Source organism: Protobothrops mucrosquamatus, unplaced genomic scaffold (genome assembly GCF_001527695.2).
Source record: "Protobothrops mucrosquamatus isolate PMUCROS unplaced genomic scaffold, P.Mucros_1.0 scaffold2337, whole genome shotgun sequence".
Lineage (NCBI taxonomy): Eukaryota > Metazoa > Chordata > Lepidosauria > Squamata > Viperidae > Protobothrops > Protobothrops mucrosquamatus.
Window position 1 is genome coordinate 19,447 of NW_015388419.1, and position 17,109 is coordinate 36,555.

At 34.1% G+C, this 17,109-nt stretch overlaps 1 protein-coding gene across 1 annotated transcript in view; it reads left to right on the forward strand.

The window, feature by feature from the left end:
- The window catches only part of LOC107295437 (low-density lipoprotein receptor-related protein 1B-like), a gene marked incomplete at its 5' end in the record, with an annotated part of 50,351 nt that overhangs the window by 18,652 nt on the left and 14,590 nt on the right, over positions 1-17,109 (forward strand). The window contains 6 exons of the mRNA XM_015824749.1: positions 2,826-2,999; positions 3,591-3,716; positions 4,866-5,030; positions 8,613-8,774; positions 12,630-12,804; positions 16,228-16,332. Of these exons, the coding sequence (XP_015680235.1) occupies positions 2,826-2,999; positions 3,591-3,716; positions 4,866-5,030; positions 8,613-8,774; positions 12,630-12,804; positions 16,228-16,332 (907 nt within the window). The remainder of the gene's footprint in view (positions 1-2,825; positions 3,000-3,590; positions 3,717-4,865; positions 5,031-8,612; positions 8,775-12,629; positions 12,805-16,227; positions 16,333-17,109) is intronic.

The following is a 17,109-nucleotide window of genomic DNA, read 5'->3' on the forward strand; positions in this document are numbered from 1 at the left end:
ATTTCCAGTATTGTCTTTCACAGTTCCACTGAGTTCTTGAGATAGGTCCTTGATGTATTGTTGACACTGTATAGTGCCAGGCATTCACAGGTCCATGTTTATGACATTGAGTCATAGGATTTCCTGAAGTTAATTCCAACTATCCTTAGATTGGTCTGTCTAGTCCTTAAGTCTTGGGTGACTCCTCTATCTATGAGCAACTGGTGTTTTGAGCCTCTGGTATTGTTCCCAATGTCCTTCTAAGATGTGCTCATATACTGAACCATATGAGTCCTATAGCTTGGTGGCTTTGGTACCTGATAGGACTTTCCATGTTGTGGGGAGACAGGTTATTGTCCACTATACAATATAGTGTGATGTGAGGCTCTTTCATAATCAGCATTATCTTTCCTTGTATTCAGCAGTCTGGATGGGAGTCTGCTCCTAGCAGCTGATTCCTCTGTGCTGCTAATCATTCATGCATTTTTGACAGTAGATGTGAATAAGGTCCAGGCCAGATGCTGTCCAGCAATTCATATTCTCGATTCAATACTGGATGTATAGTAGTATGGTGGTGACTAGTTCTTTTTCTGGAATCTTGCTGTGGTCTGCTCTCAATTCCTGCAGACACTTTGCACTAATGTTATGTATCTTTTCTTTCTCCTATATCAGTGATGGCAAACCTTTTAGAGGCCGAGTGCCCAAAACTGGCCCTGCCCCTGCTCCACCCCCTCCTCTGCCCCCACTCTGCTCCATCCTGCCTGCCTGCAGGGCCACTCACCGCCTCCAGGGCCCACTGCAGATTGCCCAGGCAGCCCAGTGCGCCATGGCGGCCATGCCCTCTGCCAACCCCCTGCAGCATCAACTGTGCGCATTGGGGCATGAGGGCAGAGTCTTATCTACGCTGCCTGGCTGCCATGTCCTTGGCTGCGCTGTTCCACATGGGCCACGCTCAGGGGCGACTCTCCTCCAGGGAGGCTGCTGGTGAGGAGGGAGTCGCAGGTGGAGGCAAGGCTGGGGCAACGGCATGGGTGCCCACAGAGAGGGCTCCGAGTGCCGCCTCTGGCACCCGTGCCATAGGTTCGCCACCACTGTCCTATATGTTCTTTCAGTTTTGTTCAGTTTCTACCATTTGTGTCTCTGCTGTTTCTGTATTGTTGCATTGCAGTTGGGATTATGTTTTAGTTGGTTCTTTGGAGAACAAGACATTTATCTTCTTGACCTCTGCTTCTCTAATATATCTCCTTAACCTAGTAGCCAGTGCTCTAAGACCTTGTTTAGCAGTCTCTAGGGCTTCACATGGAACCAGGAGCTAGTATTTGTTTTCAGTAGCCAAGTAGTTCCACCAGCTTACTAACTTCTCTCCAAGCTGCTTTGATCTTAGCCTCTATCCTCATTTCCCAGGAGATGGGAGTGAATCTACCATTTCTTACCTTGAGGCTGTAATGTATACAATTTATTGGTTTGCGTTACTAAGGATTGTTGTGAGGGCTCTATTGGCATTTTCAGGTATACTATCTGAATATACTTCTCCACTGAGCATTAGTAATCGGTCGTGAGGTTTGATTATTTAACTAGATTATAAATTTTAAATTTACAAATAAGCAAAATAAATTAAGATAACTGGAGGTTCTTAAGGAAAGAGCCTTTTGTCCAGAATGGTATAGGGGCTCTTGCCTGAGTTACGTGTTGGACTAAAAGACCTCCAAGGTCTCTTCCAATTCTGGTATTCTATTTATCCATGATCTTGTGCCTCATATAAACTTATGTGTTTTGTAATATAGGCAAAGTCATTCTACTTTTAGGCATTGGCTGCACATATACTTGTTCTTCTGGGTTTCCTTGAGTCCAGGATGTAATGTTTAATTAGCCTATCTAGTTGTCAGAACAGCAAATTTCTTCACTATGCTGAAGCTTGGGTCACTGGCTGTTTCTCAGTTTGTGTAGATGTAGGTTTTCTTCCTACGCTTCATCTCATTACATCTGCTGTTGTAGTAGCATTCCATCAATTCCAGATCCTTTTGTTTTGTTTATTCATGGTTTGTTCCAATAACCTATTTATTGTCAGATTGTCCTGGTTCCCCAACATCTGATACAGACCTTATGATACTTCTAGGCATTATCTGAGCCATTATGACTCTCCTAGTTTGTGACTCTCATATCTGAGGTAGGCAGGTGAAGTGTTAAGGAGTCTTTGCCTAAGGACCCCTACTGGTAACGTGTATTCATTTTTCAGTTGAATTGTACAGTTTATATGTTGTATTAAAGCTGTAAAAAAACTGAAGTGATTTATTTTGGTCTGATTTTTTTACTTCTCAAAAGCCTGGCATTTTAATGGGGGTGTGTAGATTTGTTTTAATGTCCACTCCATATATATATGTGTGTATGTCTGTGTGTGCGTGTGCATATGCATATCCCCAAGATCTGGTTTTCTCCTAGAGTTTTTTAAAAATTTCCAACCAAATTGAAGTCAATGAACAAAGGGACAAAGGATTATTCTTTATTGTAAGGTTTATAGGATTTGGTATTTTTTGATGTCTCTGCATAAGTATTAGAAAATGATAACAATTAATACCTTTTCTATTTGAATTATTTTAGTTGAGGAAACTTTCTGTAATGTAAAAAGTAATTCAGATTCTCCATATGTTCTGTTGATAAGAACTCCCTGTTCAGAAGAAAGAAAATATAAATGAATAGAAGTATAAAAGCTTTACCCTTCCTTTTTGTTGCTTTGCACCCTAAAAATACTGAATAATGAATGCTATAGTATAATTACATTTGTTTGTATGTTGGTAGAGAAATGTCACATCTAAACTGAAATGTGTATTTCTTTTTACTTATTTAAGGCTTACTACATCCCCATAGAATTGATATTTTTGAGAACTATATATATGGAGCTGGACCTAAAAATGGTGCATTTAGAGTGCAAAAATTTGGCCATGGTATTGTAGAATATTTGAACTTGGAGACTGATAAAACAAAAAGTACCTTGATTTCACATCGCTACAAACAAATACACTGTGAGTATATTTTATTACTTTCAGGAAAAAAATAAAATATTTTATTATTCAAAATAGCGTACAAAGTAAATATATAACTTATTCACTCCTTCTCATGCACATAAGACTTTAGGGACTTAGTAAATGAGCTATTTGGGAGAACTTGGGATAGCATTAGGAATAAGATTTTTGGTGATGCCTGAAGTAATCCCTGCCATTTTCTTGGCAAAGTCTTTCAGAAATGTTTTGTAATTGCCTCCCTCCTAGGGAGTGACTGTCTCAGGATCACCCATCTGGCTTCATAATTCTCCCAGTTTCTAATCTAAAGTCTTAACCAGTACATGAAACTGTTTCTTGTATTTGAGTTTATGGCTCCCATAAACTATAGGAAACCAAATTGCTTACCACTTCTTGTCTGAAAATCCATTTATGTCCTTGAAAACAGAGGATCAGGATTTGTTTGAAGTTGTTCCCTTTTCTTGTATTAATGGGATTGAGGGACAGGCTCAGGGCTAAATCTAATGTCTATACTGTAAGGGCCTTGCTTCTTAATTCATTATTTATTTGAAAAATAATCCATATTATGCTTCTTTCTTTTCTCCTTCCAAATAGCTCTCAATCCTTGTCTGCAGTTAACCTGTGAGTTCCTGTGTTTACTCAATCCTTCAGGTGCAGCTTGCATATGTCCAGAAGGAAAGGCAATGTTTAATGGAAAATGCAGTGATTTGAACGTATTAGGTGGGCATTGACAGTTGTTTAAGAACTTATTCTTATTTGAAGTAATTGTAGATGAGTAAATAATGCTAAATTCTCTATTTTTATATTTCTTTCAATGTCTGAAATCTAAGTAAATGAATACATTTGAATAAAGTAAAAATGCAAAATGATATTCATTTTGATTAGTACTTGACTTCTAAATTCTTGGCTTTTAAAGTTAAATCTACCTAAAAGTTGCATTCTATGATCTGAAGTTCCCTCTCACTAAGTTTACATATTTTAAATGACAACAGCACTTCTCAATTCTGTTATTTAATTATATACTATACTTTTGCTCTTCTACAATCAAAAACCTTGAAGCAGCTTACAGGTTACATAAACAAAACATTCATAGTGAGGTTAAAACTAATCAAATTAATCACAACAATGATAACAATAACCACATCAGTTTCCACATATAAATATAAAGACACAAAGTTGGCAAAGAAATAAATATTGCAGTTTACTAACATGACAATTGGGAGTTGCATATCCTGTACATCTGGACATTATCAATTTTGGAAAAATCTACTTTTGTTATGATGCTGCTATACAACATTTTAATTCAACATCCATGCACCAATCTGCTGTACCAATTACACTAAGATTAGATTTGTGCAAAGAATTTACAAAGAAAACTGGCACAAACAAAACACTTATATTCATAGCTTTAATACTTTAATACTCGAAAGCTTGGTAACTTTCACAGCTCGGCATGCCAGTTCCCCATAACCAATCTTTTTGCCACTAATTCCAATTGAAGTGTTACCTGCACATGTAGAACGTTAATTCAGAATACCTAGGAGAGACTTCAAAGGAACTATGTCAAGGTTATTGGAGGTTAGTGCTACTTCAGTGCTTCAAGAATGATGTTTTGCTTATACCAATGTGCTGTATGACTTATTTAGCTGAGTGTTTTGCAGAACTCTACTAGTAGCAAAGCCTTGAGCTGAAAAATTCAGCTGAATATGTTGTTCATATGAATTCTGAGCAGCAAACAAGACTGGATGGCTGCAAGGGATCTTGTATCCATTAATGCTCTTCTATGCTAGCAGTTTTTTTACTCTGGATGAACAATGATAATGATAATCATCTCCTGTCATGACCTTTGTGTTTATATCTTAAGTACAGATGAGACTTGTAAGCTGGCTTGTGAAAATGGAGGTAGATGTGTTATAAATGAAAAAGGTGACCAAAGATGTTATTGTTGGCCAAGTTATTCAGGAGACAGATGTGAAATTAACCATTGTAACAATTATTGTCAGAATGGAGGAACATGCATAGCTTCAGTTCTTGGTAAATATTTTTTTTAAAATTTTCTCTATTTATTTATATATTTATTTATTGTAGGCAATGGAAAACAGTTATTCTGTAGTTATATCATTACTATTAGCCATTAAAATTTCTGGGACTATTATGACTAAAGCATAAAGCACTAAAACCCATATGATTTTGATTTTCTTCTAGAAAAAAATGATAGTGACATGTAGAAAATTTGCTAGGAATGGCTTCCTTTTTCCCCCTGCAGTGTGAGAGTGTAGAAACCTCACATCCAGTGTCAAGGGTTATATGGCAGATTTGACAGAGGAACTGCAATTCAGGCACTCATTTTTCCTCTTACCAACTATAAACATAATGAGAAATATCCAAGGATTTACAGTTATTCCTCAAAATTTGCATAGTTCTGATCAATTAGATCATTCTAATCCAGCTACCTGTTCCATAATTTATGTTAGATAATTTTACATTATTTTTGCAGTGGTCAATGCCTGTAATAAAGATTTTTATTTGATTTAATATTTTTGTGTTCCATGATGAAAATGTTAGCCTGCTATTAATGCCAAATTGGTCATGAGGGGCCAGTATAGCTAATTTTAAAGTCACTCTCACCTAAAGTAACAAATTGAGGTATTGAACTTGAAGAACAATATGGTGTTTCTACCTCTCTTCAAATGTGTCTCATAATATTAAAGACACATGAAATTGTTTCTTAGAAGCTGATTAACCTGGCATATTCAGCAACTCAGTGCAGACAAAAAAAGCAGAGTGAGATTGTCTAATAAGCTGAATGTGCTCAACAATCATTAAAACATAACATGAGACTGCAGTTCTTTTTAATGTATATTTAACTCCAGGATACAGATAACTATGTCAGAACATTAACTGAGAAGAAATGAGGACAGCTATATGGTCTCTTATAATGGAAATAGAAAAGATTATTCTTNCAGAGGTTACTACCATAGTCACTACCTGTAGAATAGGGCAAAAGTTGACTGATAAAATATTCCTGCATTGGTAGTTGATTTTGTGTAATGGGTTATGCTCTTAGATTATCTTAAAAGAGAGCTGAAATACATGCCACCCCACTCAGTTTTCCCTTAGTTTACTAAATGATTGTGAGAGTATATTTCATTGATATCCTGTTAACTATATTGGCTGGCCAATAAAGGTTGTAGGAGGATTTGGGTATAGTATTTGCACTTAAAGCTGTACTGAATTGGGCATGTAAGGAGGCTAAATAAAACTAACACAACAGTAAGAAGGTTAAATAAATAACAAGGTAACACAAAGGCAGAAAAAAGGATAGAAAAATAGGCATAATTACCCAGAACAGAGAAGCTAGAAACAAGGCTAAGAGCAAAGCACATCCACCAACAAAAAGAGGGAGTTTCAAACAACAAACTTATGGAACAGGTGACTGATACTATTGTGGTGTGCAATACATGTTCCATGTATGTGATCATGACAAAAGAACACCCAAACTATGCATGCATTAGATGCAATTTATGTGAACTACTACAGGAAAAAGTTAGAAACTTAGAGGCAACTCTAGCCAAACCCTAATGTGTGAAAGAAAGTTCCACCCAAACTGAACCAAATAACAAACAAATAACTCTCAGAGGATTTGACCCTACTGATAAACCCTTGGAGGAAGACAAATGGAGGTATGTCACACACAGAAGGAAACACAATACTCAAAGAAAGAAACAACATACAACAAATAAACTCCTTCTGCCCAATCCTACCCAACCAGAAGCAGCCCCATTAAAACTGAGCAATCAATTTCTCCCCTTAGATGGAAACATGGAGACCCATAACCCCCTCCCTCAAAGAACACATGAAGACACCTAGCAAGGAAACAACTTCAAATATCCCTAAAAAAGTCACTTCAAATATCCCTTAAAAAGCCACATCAACAAACACACCTGAGATAAACAGAAAAAAACCCCAGACTGTAGCCCCCTCCCCCCAAAAAAGAAAGGAGAGTGTTGGTAATAGGAGATTCTATCCTCAAAGGAACAGAACCATCCATCTGCAGGTCAGATATACAATCCAGGGAGGTATGTTATCTCCCTCAAGCAAAAATCAAAGTTGTGGCTGAGAAGCTAACCAAAATAATTAGGCCTACAGATTACTACCCCTTCCTCCTCCACCACATTGGGATGAATGACACAACAAACAACCTGAGTACAATAGTGAGAGATTACAAACAACTAGGCAATAAAGTTAAGAAGCTAGGAGCACAAATAGTGTTCTCATCAGTACTCCCAACGAAAGGCCAACACCCTTTGAGGGGAAATTTTTTTTAGAAATAAACCATTGGCTAAAGGGTTAGTGTCGCCAAGAAAACTTTGGTTTCCTGGATCATGAACTGCATTTCCTACGTGAAGGACTCTTGACAAGGGATGGGCCACACCTCACAAAAACAGGCAAAAATGTACTTGGAAAAAGACTGGCCCAACTCATCAGGAGGGCTTGAAACTAAAACTGAGGGGGAAGGGTGACCAATATCTAGAATCGCTAGAACCCAAAATCAATCACAAATCCCAAGAAAACAAATCAAACAATGAGGTAGGCAGTGTCAAGAAAAAAGAAAAACTCAAACAACAATCAGGAGATGCAGGAAACATACCCATGGACAGGCATAAAAGTCTTAAATGCTTACTGTATTTTTCCGTTTATAAGACGCTATTTTTTCCTGCAAACACCCTGTTCAAAAATCAGGTGCGTCTTATACAAGTGCAGTGGCTTATACACGGAAAAATAATGGTAACATCCGCAGCCCAGGCCATGCCTGTGTGGGTTGCCATGCCTCCTGGTGCAGGTGTCAAGCCCCTAACAGGAGGGGGAGGGGGCAAGATCGTCACCCGGGCGAACTTCCGGATTTGCCGGCTCAGCTGTTCAGCGCTCCACCAAACAGCTAATTGGTGCGGAGAAACGGAGATAAAAGAATTGTAAGTTTTAGACTCATTATCTGTACACAAATTTTAATTAGTTGAATAAATTCCACTGGCAAATTGTAGATTTAGTCATTGTTTTCTTATAGTTTACTGTTTTGGGAAATTCCATTGTGGATCTTATGGATAGCTTTAATTAAAATGTGTATTTTTTTTCAGATTTGGTAAAATAATATCTGAACACAGAAAATGTCATCTGTTAATTGAAACATATATATGGAAAATGTAATTAAAACTCAATAATATGAGCTGTTTTCAGATAAAACAAATTATTGTAATGGATTTTAAAGAAATTATAAAAAGCAAAATCAAGGGTTTTAAATTATATAGTCCTCATTCATTGACTACCTCATGCAGTAGCCAATTACAGTTATAACAATGATGAAAAAGTAAGTTTATGGCCAATCCTTGCAATTATGACCTTTGCAGGTCTCTAACACACATAATTGCTTTGCTTAACAATCAATTTCCAGTCCAAATTACCATTGCTAAATGAGGATTACTAGTAAATGTGTTTAAAATATTTATAGACGTCATATGATGCCAATTGATTTATCTATATTCTATAACATATCAGTATGAATCAGAAAGGTGTACATAAGTAGAGCTACCCTACCAGATATTTCATTTTGTCTTGTAGGAAGACCTGCATGCATCTGTACACTGGGGTTTACAGGTCCAAATTGCAATAAAACAGTCTGCGATCATTTTTGTCAGAATGGAGGAACGTGCACTATCACTGCTGGAAATCAGCCCCACTGTCAATGTCAACCTAAACATACAGGGGACAGATGTCAAGACTGTAAGTACAGAATAAATGGAGTATAATTAACAAAAATCAGAACTGAATTGCTATTTTTCAGTTTTTAAAAGCAATCATTTGACAACATACTGTACAGTACATCCAGAATATATATATAATGGTTTAGTTGTGTGTGTGTGTGTGTGTGTGTGTGTGTGTGAGAGAGAGAGAGAGAGAGAGAGAGAGAGAGAGAGAGAGAGAGAGAGAGAGAGAGAGAGTATAAAAAGTGCTTTTTCATTCTGACACTACCTTATTCTTTGAACTGTATTCCAGGTGTGCTGTGTACCCTTATGAAGAATAAATGAGAATACATACGCACACACAAAAAGTCTTCTTCACCATGAATTCTAATAACTTCTTCTTAATGCAGTGCAGACCAAAAATGAGAGAGAGAAGGGAAGGAAGTTTCAAACAATAGAATTATGAATAAATTTAAAAAATCTTCTTCTCTTGCTGTACATTTAAATAATATGTAAGGGGAAAGTGAAGACAAAGCACTTCTTTGAAGTTCAATGGCAGCACTTGTATACCTAAACTTTGATGTCATCTGAGTTATTAATAAGATCAGAGTTCCATTTATGATTTCTTAAAGTGGCATTAGATACCAGGATAATCAAAATGTTTGTAAAGAATTTATGGACATTTGGTATTTTATTACATTGCTATTATGAATTCTGGGGGCACACAAGAAGTTCTGCAATTTCATAGTGAGTACTCTAAAAGTAATCATATGAATGTTCTTGATGGTAATCAGTGACTCGTAGCCTGTTTCTTAAGAATATAACACAAAAGTATAGAAATATAGACCCCCAGTTTTTCAGATTAAAAACATTTTTTAGATCAGCGGGGTTATTTTTATGCTTTCTGTTAAACTTTAATGTTATGAAAATTATTAGCAAGGAAAAAGGTGGGGCATTTTAAAAAACTAAGGAAAGAATTACACATAATTTTAAAGCCATTTCAAAAGTTAAGATGTGGGATGTAGCATCTGGAAGTAATATATTAGATGGAGCATCTGGAATATATCCCTGTTATTATACAGTACTGGGAAAAATAAAATACGTTTCACTGACATTGTTCTCATCTAACAAGTTACAGTTCCATTTTCAGTAATACAGTTTGGAGAGGTTGCAGTATTCTTATCTATCCACGTTTGTATATGTATACTGTACATGCATGTCTGTATGCATGCACAAATACAAAGGTTTATATATAAAGAGCCTGAGACAAATTTTAACATGAACAAAAATACAAGGCTTAGCTTTTTCCTTCACAGAAAATGTGGGTGTATTTAGATCATTTAGGAAGAGGAAGTTAAATCGCTCTCCCCCCCCCCCGATTATTTTAGTGAAGCCAAGATTCTATAATAACTCAGTCAGTTTCCACTTGTCTGCTTTCTTCAGCCTTCTAAATACAATTGTAGCACCTACTCGCAATTTACTTAAAGCCTTAGTCTCTGTGGAGCCTAATCATAGAATTACAGGACATTAAAAGCCAAGGCATCTAACATTTAGGTTTTTACTGTCAGGTTCTATAGTTGCTACACCAGTCCCAGGAGCTACAAGTACAAGTGTTCAAACTTAATTTTGATTTCTCTGTGGCAAATATGAATCTCACCACCATGCAAGAATGTGATAAAGATGATTTTCTGAAGGGATATAATTTAGTCTGAGTGGATCCCAGCTGTTGCTATCAATTGTTCAATTGCTAGATACTTTCACTTGATATATTCTCAAGTTTCAATACAATAAAATATAAACGCTGTAGCTCAGGGCTGAACCGTGGAATCTGTGGTACTCTCTGAACTTGGTTATTTAGGTAACATCATCAGGCAATGAAACATCTGCAAGTAAACAACCAAGCTGAGCACTAAGAACTTTATAAACTACAAACCCTCAAAATGTTTATTCATTTATATATAAAATAAAATCCTGTTCCATATTTGATAGTTGATATATTTATAAGAGCCACGATGCACTTGCTTTTCTTTTTCAGCACCAAGTTAGTACCAAATTCAAGAATTGTCTTAAATCCGGTATTGTACTTTTAAACAGCCATCTATTTGATGTGAAAAATTGACTGATGTCATGACGGAAATCACTACTTATTAATATAATAAAATTTGAGTATATAGAAAACCCTGTAAAAAGTATTATATTATCATATTGCATTTAATAATGATATTATCTGCATTGTGCACATTTAATTTTATTGAAATCAACTGATCATCCTTCCATTTGGGAAATTATTAAATGTAATTTGGATATCTGAAAAACAAAGTATCCTTCATTGCTGGCAATTCTGTTAAATAAGCAACATGGATCCTGATATCAGTTGCTTGGAATTCTGAAAATAATAGATCACATAAATCATGCATAAATGGACATACAGATTAAGAGAAAAACATATTTACCTGAAACTTACCTAAAAACAAATTGTTTCAGTCTCTGCAAACAGAGGCAGAAAGAAATTCATTCATTCAAATGTAAAAGTAAAGGTGTAAAGTTATTTATTGTATTATATACTATTGTGATGCTTTTAAAATCTAAAAATATTATCTAAAATAATGAAATATATTAGATAACACAATTCTATTAATGAAAAAATATGAGAAAGGGATGATATTTATTTAGATTTTATAAAAGTGTGAGAAATTTTCCCTCTGATAGACAATATTAGAAAAGTACAGGATCATTACTTTGCAGTTGCAAACTCTTAACATGTATATAGGTAGTCCTTGACTTACAACTTCAATTGAGTCCAAAATTTCCATTGCTAAGCGAGGCAGTTGCAGTTATTAAGTGAGTTGTGTCTCATTTTACAACCTTTTTGCTACGGTTATTAAGTAAATCCTTGCAGTTTTTAAGTGAATCATGCAGTCAGTAAGCAAATCTGGTTTCCTCCATTGACTTTGCTTGTCATAAGCAGGCAGGAAGGTTACAGATGGTGATCACATGACCCCGGGACAATGCAACTGTCACAAATACATGCCAGTTGCCAAGCACCTGAATTTTGATTATGTGATCCATGGGAATGCTGCAACTGTTATAAGGGTGAAATTGATCATAAGTCACTTTTTTCAGTGCTGTTGTAACTTCAAATGGTCACTAAATGAATAGTTGTAAGAAAAGAACTAACTGTATTGTATAATAAGAAATGTGCTTTAAAGACATAATTTATGTTGTGATATTGTAACATTGCCCTATGAAAGGACTATAATGGTGACAGAATAAAGACATGTTCTCATTTTGAGAAAACTGCAGTTATAACACATGTTCTGAGCCACTACAGAACTGGATTGCCAAATTGGGGGGATCTATTCATTTTTTTCCTTAGATTTCCAAGAGTGGTTCGCTAATGCCTGTAAAAATATTTTGTTTCAGGGTTTTGTGTTTGTTTGTTTCCTTTTTGTTTTATTTTGTAATTGTGAAACAAGAATTGTGTTGGCATCAGGTATTCATTTTGTATGTTCCTTATGCTTTAGATCAGATATCATTCTTGGATAGCTGGGGAAGAGGAAAAAATAATGGCAAATATTAAAAAAAAAAATCCATAAAGGAACTTCCTTGTGATTTGAGAAAAGGGACTTTTAAAAAATGTTTGAGAATTTTTTGTCTCATTTTGAACATTTTTAAATAGATCTATTAGATTATACCTTTGAAATCAATAAATATAAATGTATACATGTGTACAGTTCAGTTATATATGTGTCCTATAAAGAAAAACTATTGTATTGCTTGATAAGTTATTAAAATAGCTATTGATTCAATCAATTTATTAATATGCTTATTAATATGCTTTTAAGAAGATAACTTTATTACATCTTATGGATGTATATGTGTGTATTCATTGCAGATATTTGCCACCATTATTGTGTTAATTCTGAATCTTGCATCATTGCTGATGATGGCAATGTAGAATGCTTCTGTCCTCTACAATATGAAGGCACAAAATGTGAAACAGACAAATGTGTAAAATGTCATGGAGGTCAGTGCATCATAGACAAGAAAAACGATGACATAATGTGCAAGTAAGTTAAAGCTGGGATAAATCATGTAATTGAATAGCCAGAAATGTATAGTTTCCATATATTTGTAAATATTGAGTAAGCCAATATTATTGTTGATAGATCAAGACTTTGCATTGTCTGCAACTACATTAAGCTGAGCGGATATGAATTAGAATCAGATGATTTTAAAATATATAAAATGAACTATTATTCAATCTTGTATAGAAATGAAAATTAGGCTACTATGTAAGAAATATGGTAAAAAAGAGAAAACTTTATATATCCGTTAATCAAAAATCTATTACATATCTATAATTGATTCAGTAGATTTAATGAAATCAGAATAGTATGCCTTAATGTACAATTTGCAGTAGCCATCTGTGCTATTGTAAAATATGTGCATAGACATTATTGTGGGAAAATATTTTAATTATACATTATCCATATTGTAAATGTCCCATAATAATTAATTTGTAGATAAAAATATTTATGTTTTGCCTTTCATGAAAAATTAATTAAAATCTGTATATGCCGGTTTTATTTCAATGGAAAACTAAAAGGGTAGAGAAAATCAAAATGTAATTCCAAACACACGTATATACAAGAGCACTATGTAGTGCACTTTGCTCCTTGAAATTGTTGTGAAAACTAACAGGAATTAAATTTTAATATCATTTTTAGAAAATTCATGTTAATATCAGATTTGTTTCAATAAAACTGATAAGCCTGATATTACTTTCAATTTTAGAATTGTTGCCTCTTATTAGCTATTGTAGAGCATATGAAGATCACATCTGCTGTATAGTATATTTTTCATTATTTTTTCTTTTTTCTCTTCTTTTATGAACAAGAATAAAATACAAAACAGAAAAATAGAAAAATGAACATCCAACACCAATAACAAGAAAAAAAATTCTTATGTACAAAAAAACCTCAAATATTATCATTAAACATTAACATTAAACATAAACATAAAAACATTAAATATAAAAAATCCACCCTGGCTGGATGCTGAAAATAAAAGATAAAAAAACCTCCCCTTACATAATGGGTCTACAAATAGTTATAACCTTATTTAACAAAACTACTGTATTAAATAAATATTTCAGATGAGGAAGTCTCTGTCTAATAATCAAGTCAACCAAATCTAACTACAGCATATATGTAAAAAAGGGAAAAAAGTCAATAGGTTAGCTCAACTATTACACTAATCTTCAAATCCCTCTGTTAACCATCTGTTATTGTATTTAACACGTAGAAAGTCTGCACACGGCTTCCAGTCTAGTCTGAGGCCCAGTGCCAGACCAAAACCCATTCAGAACCGGGCCACAGAAGTGGTGGGTGAGCACGCGCATGCACACACATGTGCAAAGCTGCATTTGTGAAAGTGGCACATGCACGTGAAACCATTTCCTTTCCCCAATACCACAACCCCATCACAATAGTCAACAGTTGGCATCAATTTTCATTTCCAATGCTTAGCAAGTATAATCCTTGCAGCAGTCACCATGTAAAGAAACAGTGTTTCAAACTGTTTTTCAATTGGTTTGTCCATAGTACCTAAAAGAAAAGCTTCAGGTTTAATTCATATTTATATTTTAAATATTTTCTGCATTATCATTATTTTGCTTATCCAGTATGTTTTAACATGTTTACAAGACTACCACATATGATAAAATGTACCTGGATTTTGATTACATTTTCAACACTTGTTAGAAATCCCTCTATATATTTTCACTTGCCTCTCTGGGATCAAATACCAATGATACATCATTTTATAAAAAATTCTTTCAGACTATAATTCCAAGTAAATTTTAAACTATTAATCCATACATTCTCCATTTATCTAACATTATATTATACCCAATTTTTTTGGGCCATTTTACCATACAATCTGTGACATATTCATCTTCCAAATTCACCTTAAGTAACATTTTATATACTTTAGCAATCAAGTGGTCATTTCCAGAACTTGATATCCAATTCAGATTTAATTCCTGCAAAAGAAAAACTTTTTATTAAGTTTAAATCTTTCAAAAAATCTATAATAATTACACCAATCACAAACAAATCCTTCACTTAGTAGTTGTTCTCTTGTTATCTTAAGTCTCCCTTTTTCAAATACCAATAAATCTTGATATGTCATCCATTTACATTCTAATAACATCTCTTTTCTATGTAGTGCTTCATGGGGTAATACCCAAATTAGCACTTTGTCAGCCAATTTTCTTTTATATTTCCACCATACATGCCTAACTGATTGTCTAATAATATGATTATTAAAACCAAGGTTAACTTTTACTTTGTCATATCACAAGTAAGCATACAACCCCAAATCTCAAGTCAGAACCTTCAAGGTCTAACAACTTTTAAGTTTTTCAAAGTTATCCAATCTTTTAAACATACCAAACAACAAGCATCATAATATAATCTAACCCAGACCTCCTCTTTCTTTAACATCCTGTAAAAGCTTATATTTAAATCTTTTTTATTTTGCCAAATAAATTTAGATATATCTTTCTGCCACTTTTTAAAAGAAGAATATTTAATCAATATTGGTACAGTCTGGAATAGAAGTAACATTCTAGGTAATACATTCATTTTAATTACTGAAATCCTTCCTATCAATGACAAATCTAGCTTTTCCCATCTGTTTAAATGTAACTTTATCTCCTTCCATATTTTAACATAATTATCTTTATATAACTTATAATTTTCATTAGTAAGACTCAGCCCCAAGTACTGTACCATTTTCACAATTTTAAAACCAGTTTTAATTTCCAATATCTTCAGGTCTTCCACATTCACATTCTTGGTCAATATTGTCATTTTTTATTTATTTATTTATTTTTAAGCCCACCATTTCTCCAAATATTTTAATCTTCCTCACATCATATTCAATATTCTCTAGCAGGTCTTGTACAATCAATTATTTTCGTTGCTTCTGTGTTATTAAACTCTCAGTGGGGCATGGCCGCAGTAGGGCATGAGAACAAAGAAACAGAGATGGAAATCATTCATATTTTTACTCCCTTGACAATAATGTTATTAGTGAGATAAATATCTTGTGTTATATAAATACACATGCTTTTAAGTTGTCAAGTTATTAACAGTAAGTAAAGCTATTGTTTCTGGTCACTAGTACTGAAAAACGAAATTGTCAACATCTATTATAACAACTACTCCCTAAGTCAAGGCCTCTGATCTTGCTGCATAATTAGTTGAGCATAGCAAACATATAACTGAACTCTCTTTGTTCAATATAACAAATATACAACTGATTGAGTAACCATGCTAAGTTAAGCTGAGCAGCCTGTAATAGCTTTCTTCATTAACCATGGAAAGTAATTTAATATGCTATTAAAAAAATAGAATGACTGAAGCACCCCATTCATCAGTAGTGGCATAGTTAACAATGACATGTTTTCCTCCCATAAATCATAGCTGCACAAATGGAAAAATTGCATCCAGCTGCCAATTATGTGATGGCTATTGCTACAATGGTGCGACTTGCCAATTGGATATAGAGACAAATATACCTGTCTGTCTGTGAGTATCATGAAATAATTTGGACATCTTTATATCCATGATTCCTAATGCCACATTGCCAATATAATTTCTTCTTTCAGAGTTGGATCATAATAATAATAATAAAGTTGGAAGGGACCTTGGAGGTCATCTAGTCCAACTCCCTGCTCAGGCAGGAAACCCTATACCATTTCAGACAAATGGCTGTCCAGTCTCTCTGATGCTGTGATAATGAAATTTTGCTTCAGGTTTGGTTTTGGTTTTGACAATTGTCAATGGCAAGGATAGGAGAATGACACCCCTAACCACATGATACTATTTCTATGTTATCTATTTTGATTATTATATATTATATACTTAGAGATGTAGGCATATTTATTTGTTGTTCAAAGATAAATATATATTTTATGAATATGCTTATGAATAACATTTGCAAGATTGCAGAAATAGTACTGTACTAAGGAAGCCTTTAAAACCTAAATTTTAAAATTAATTCTTAAATCATAGTTGTCCATATGATGTGACTTTTTGATATGTAATCTTTAAATATATATTGCAATTGTGTTATTATGGTAATTATAAAAGTACATTTCATTCTTGTAAAAGGTTCTGTATGAAATAAATATAAAATGAGCATCCTAATTTTAATGTATGTGAAACATTTCAATGTCATTGTCCTTAGAGTGCTCATTAAAATAATCCATAATTGTTCTGTTATAAGAAAAGATTGTCAGATATTTGGATGTAATGACATTCTTCCAAATTCATCATTGCTGGATGATGAATAAACAAATGTGT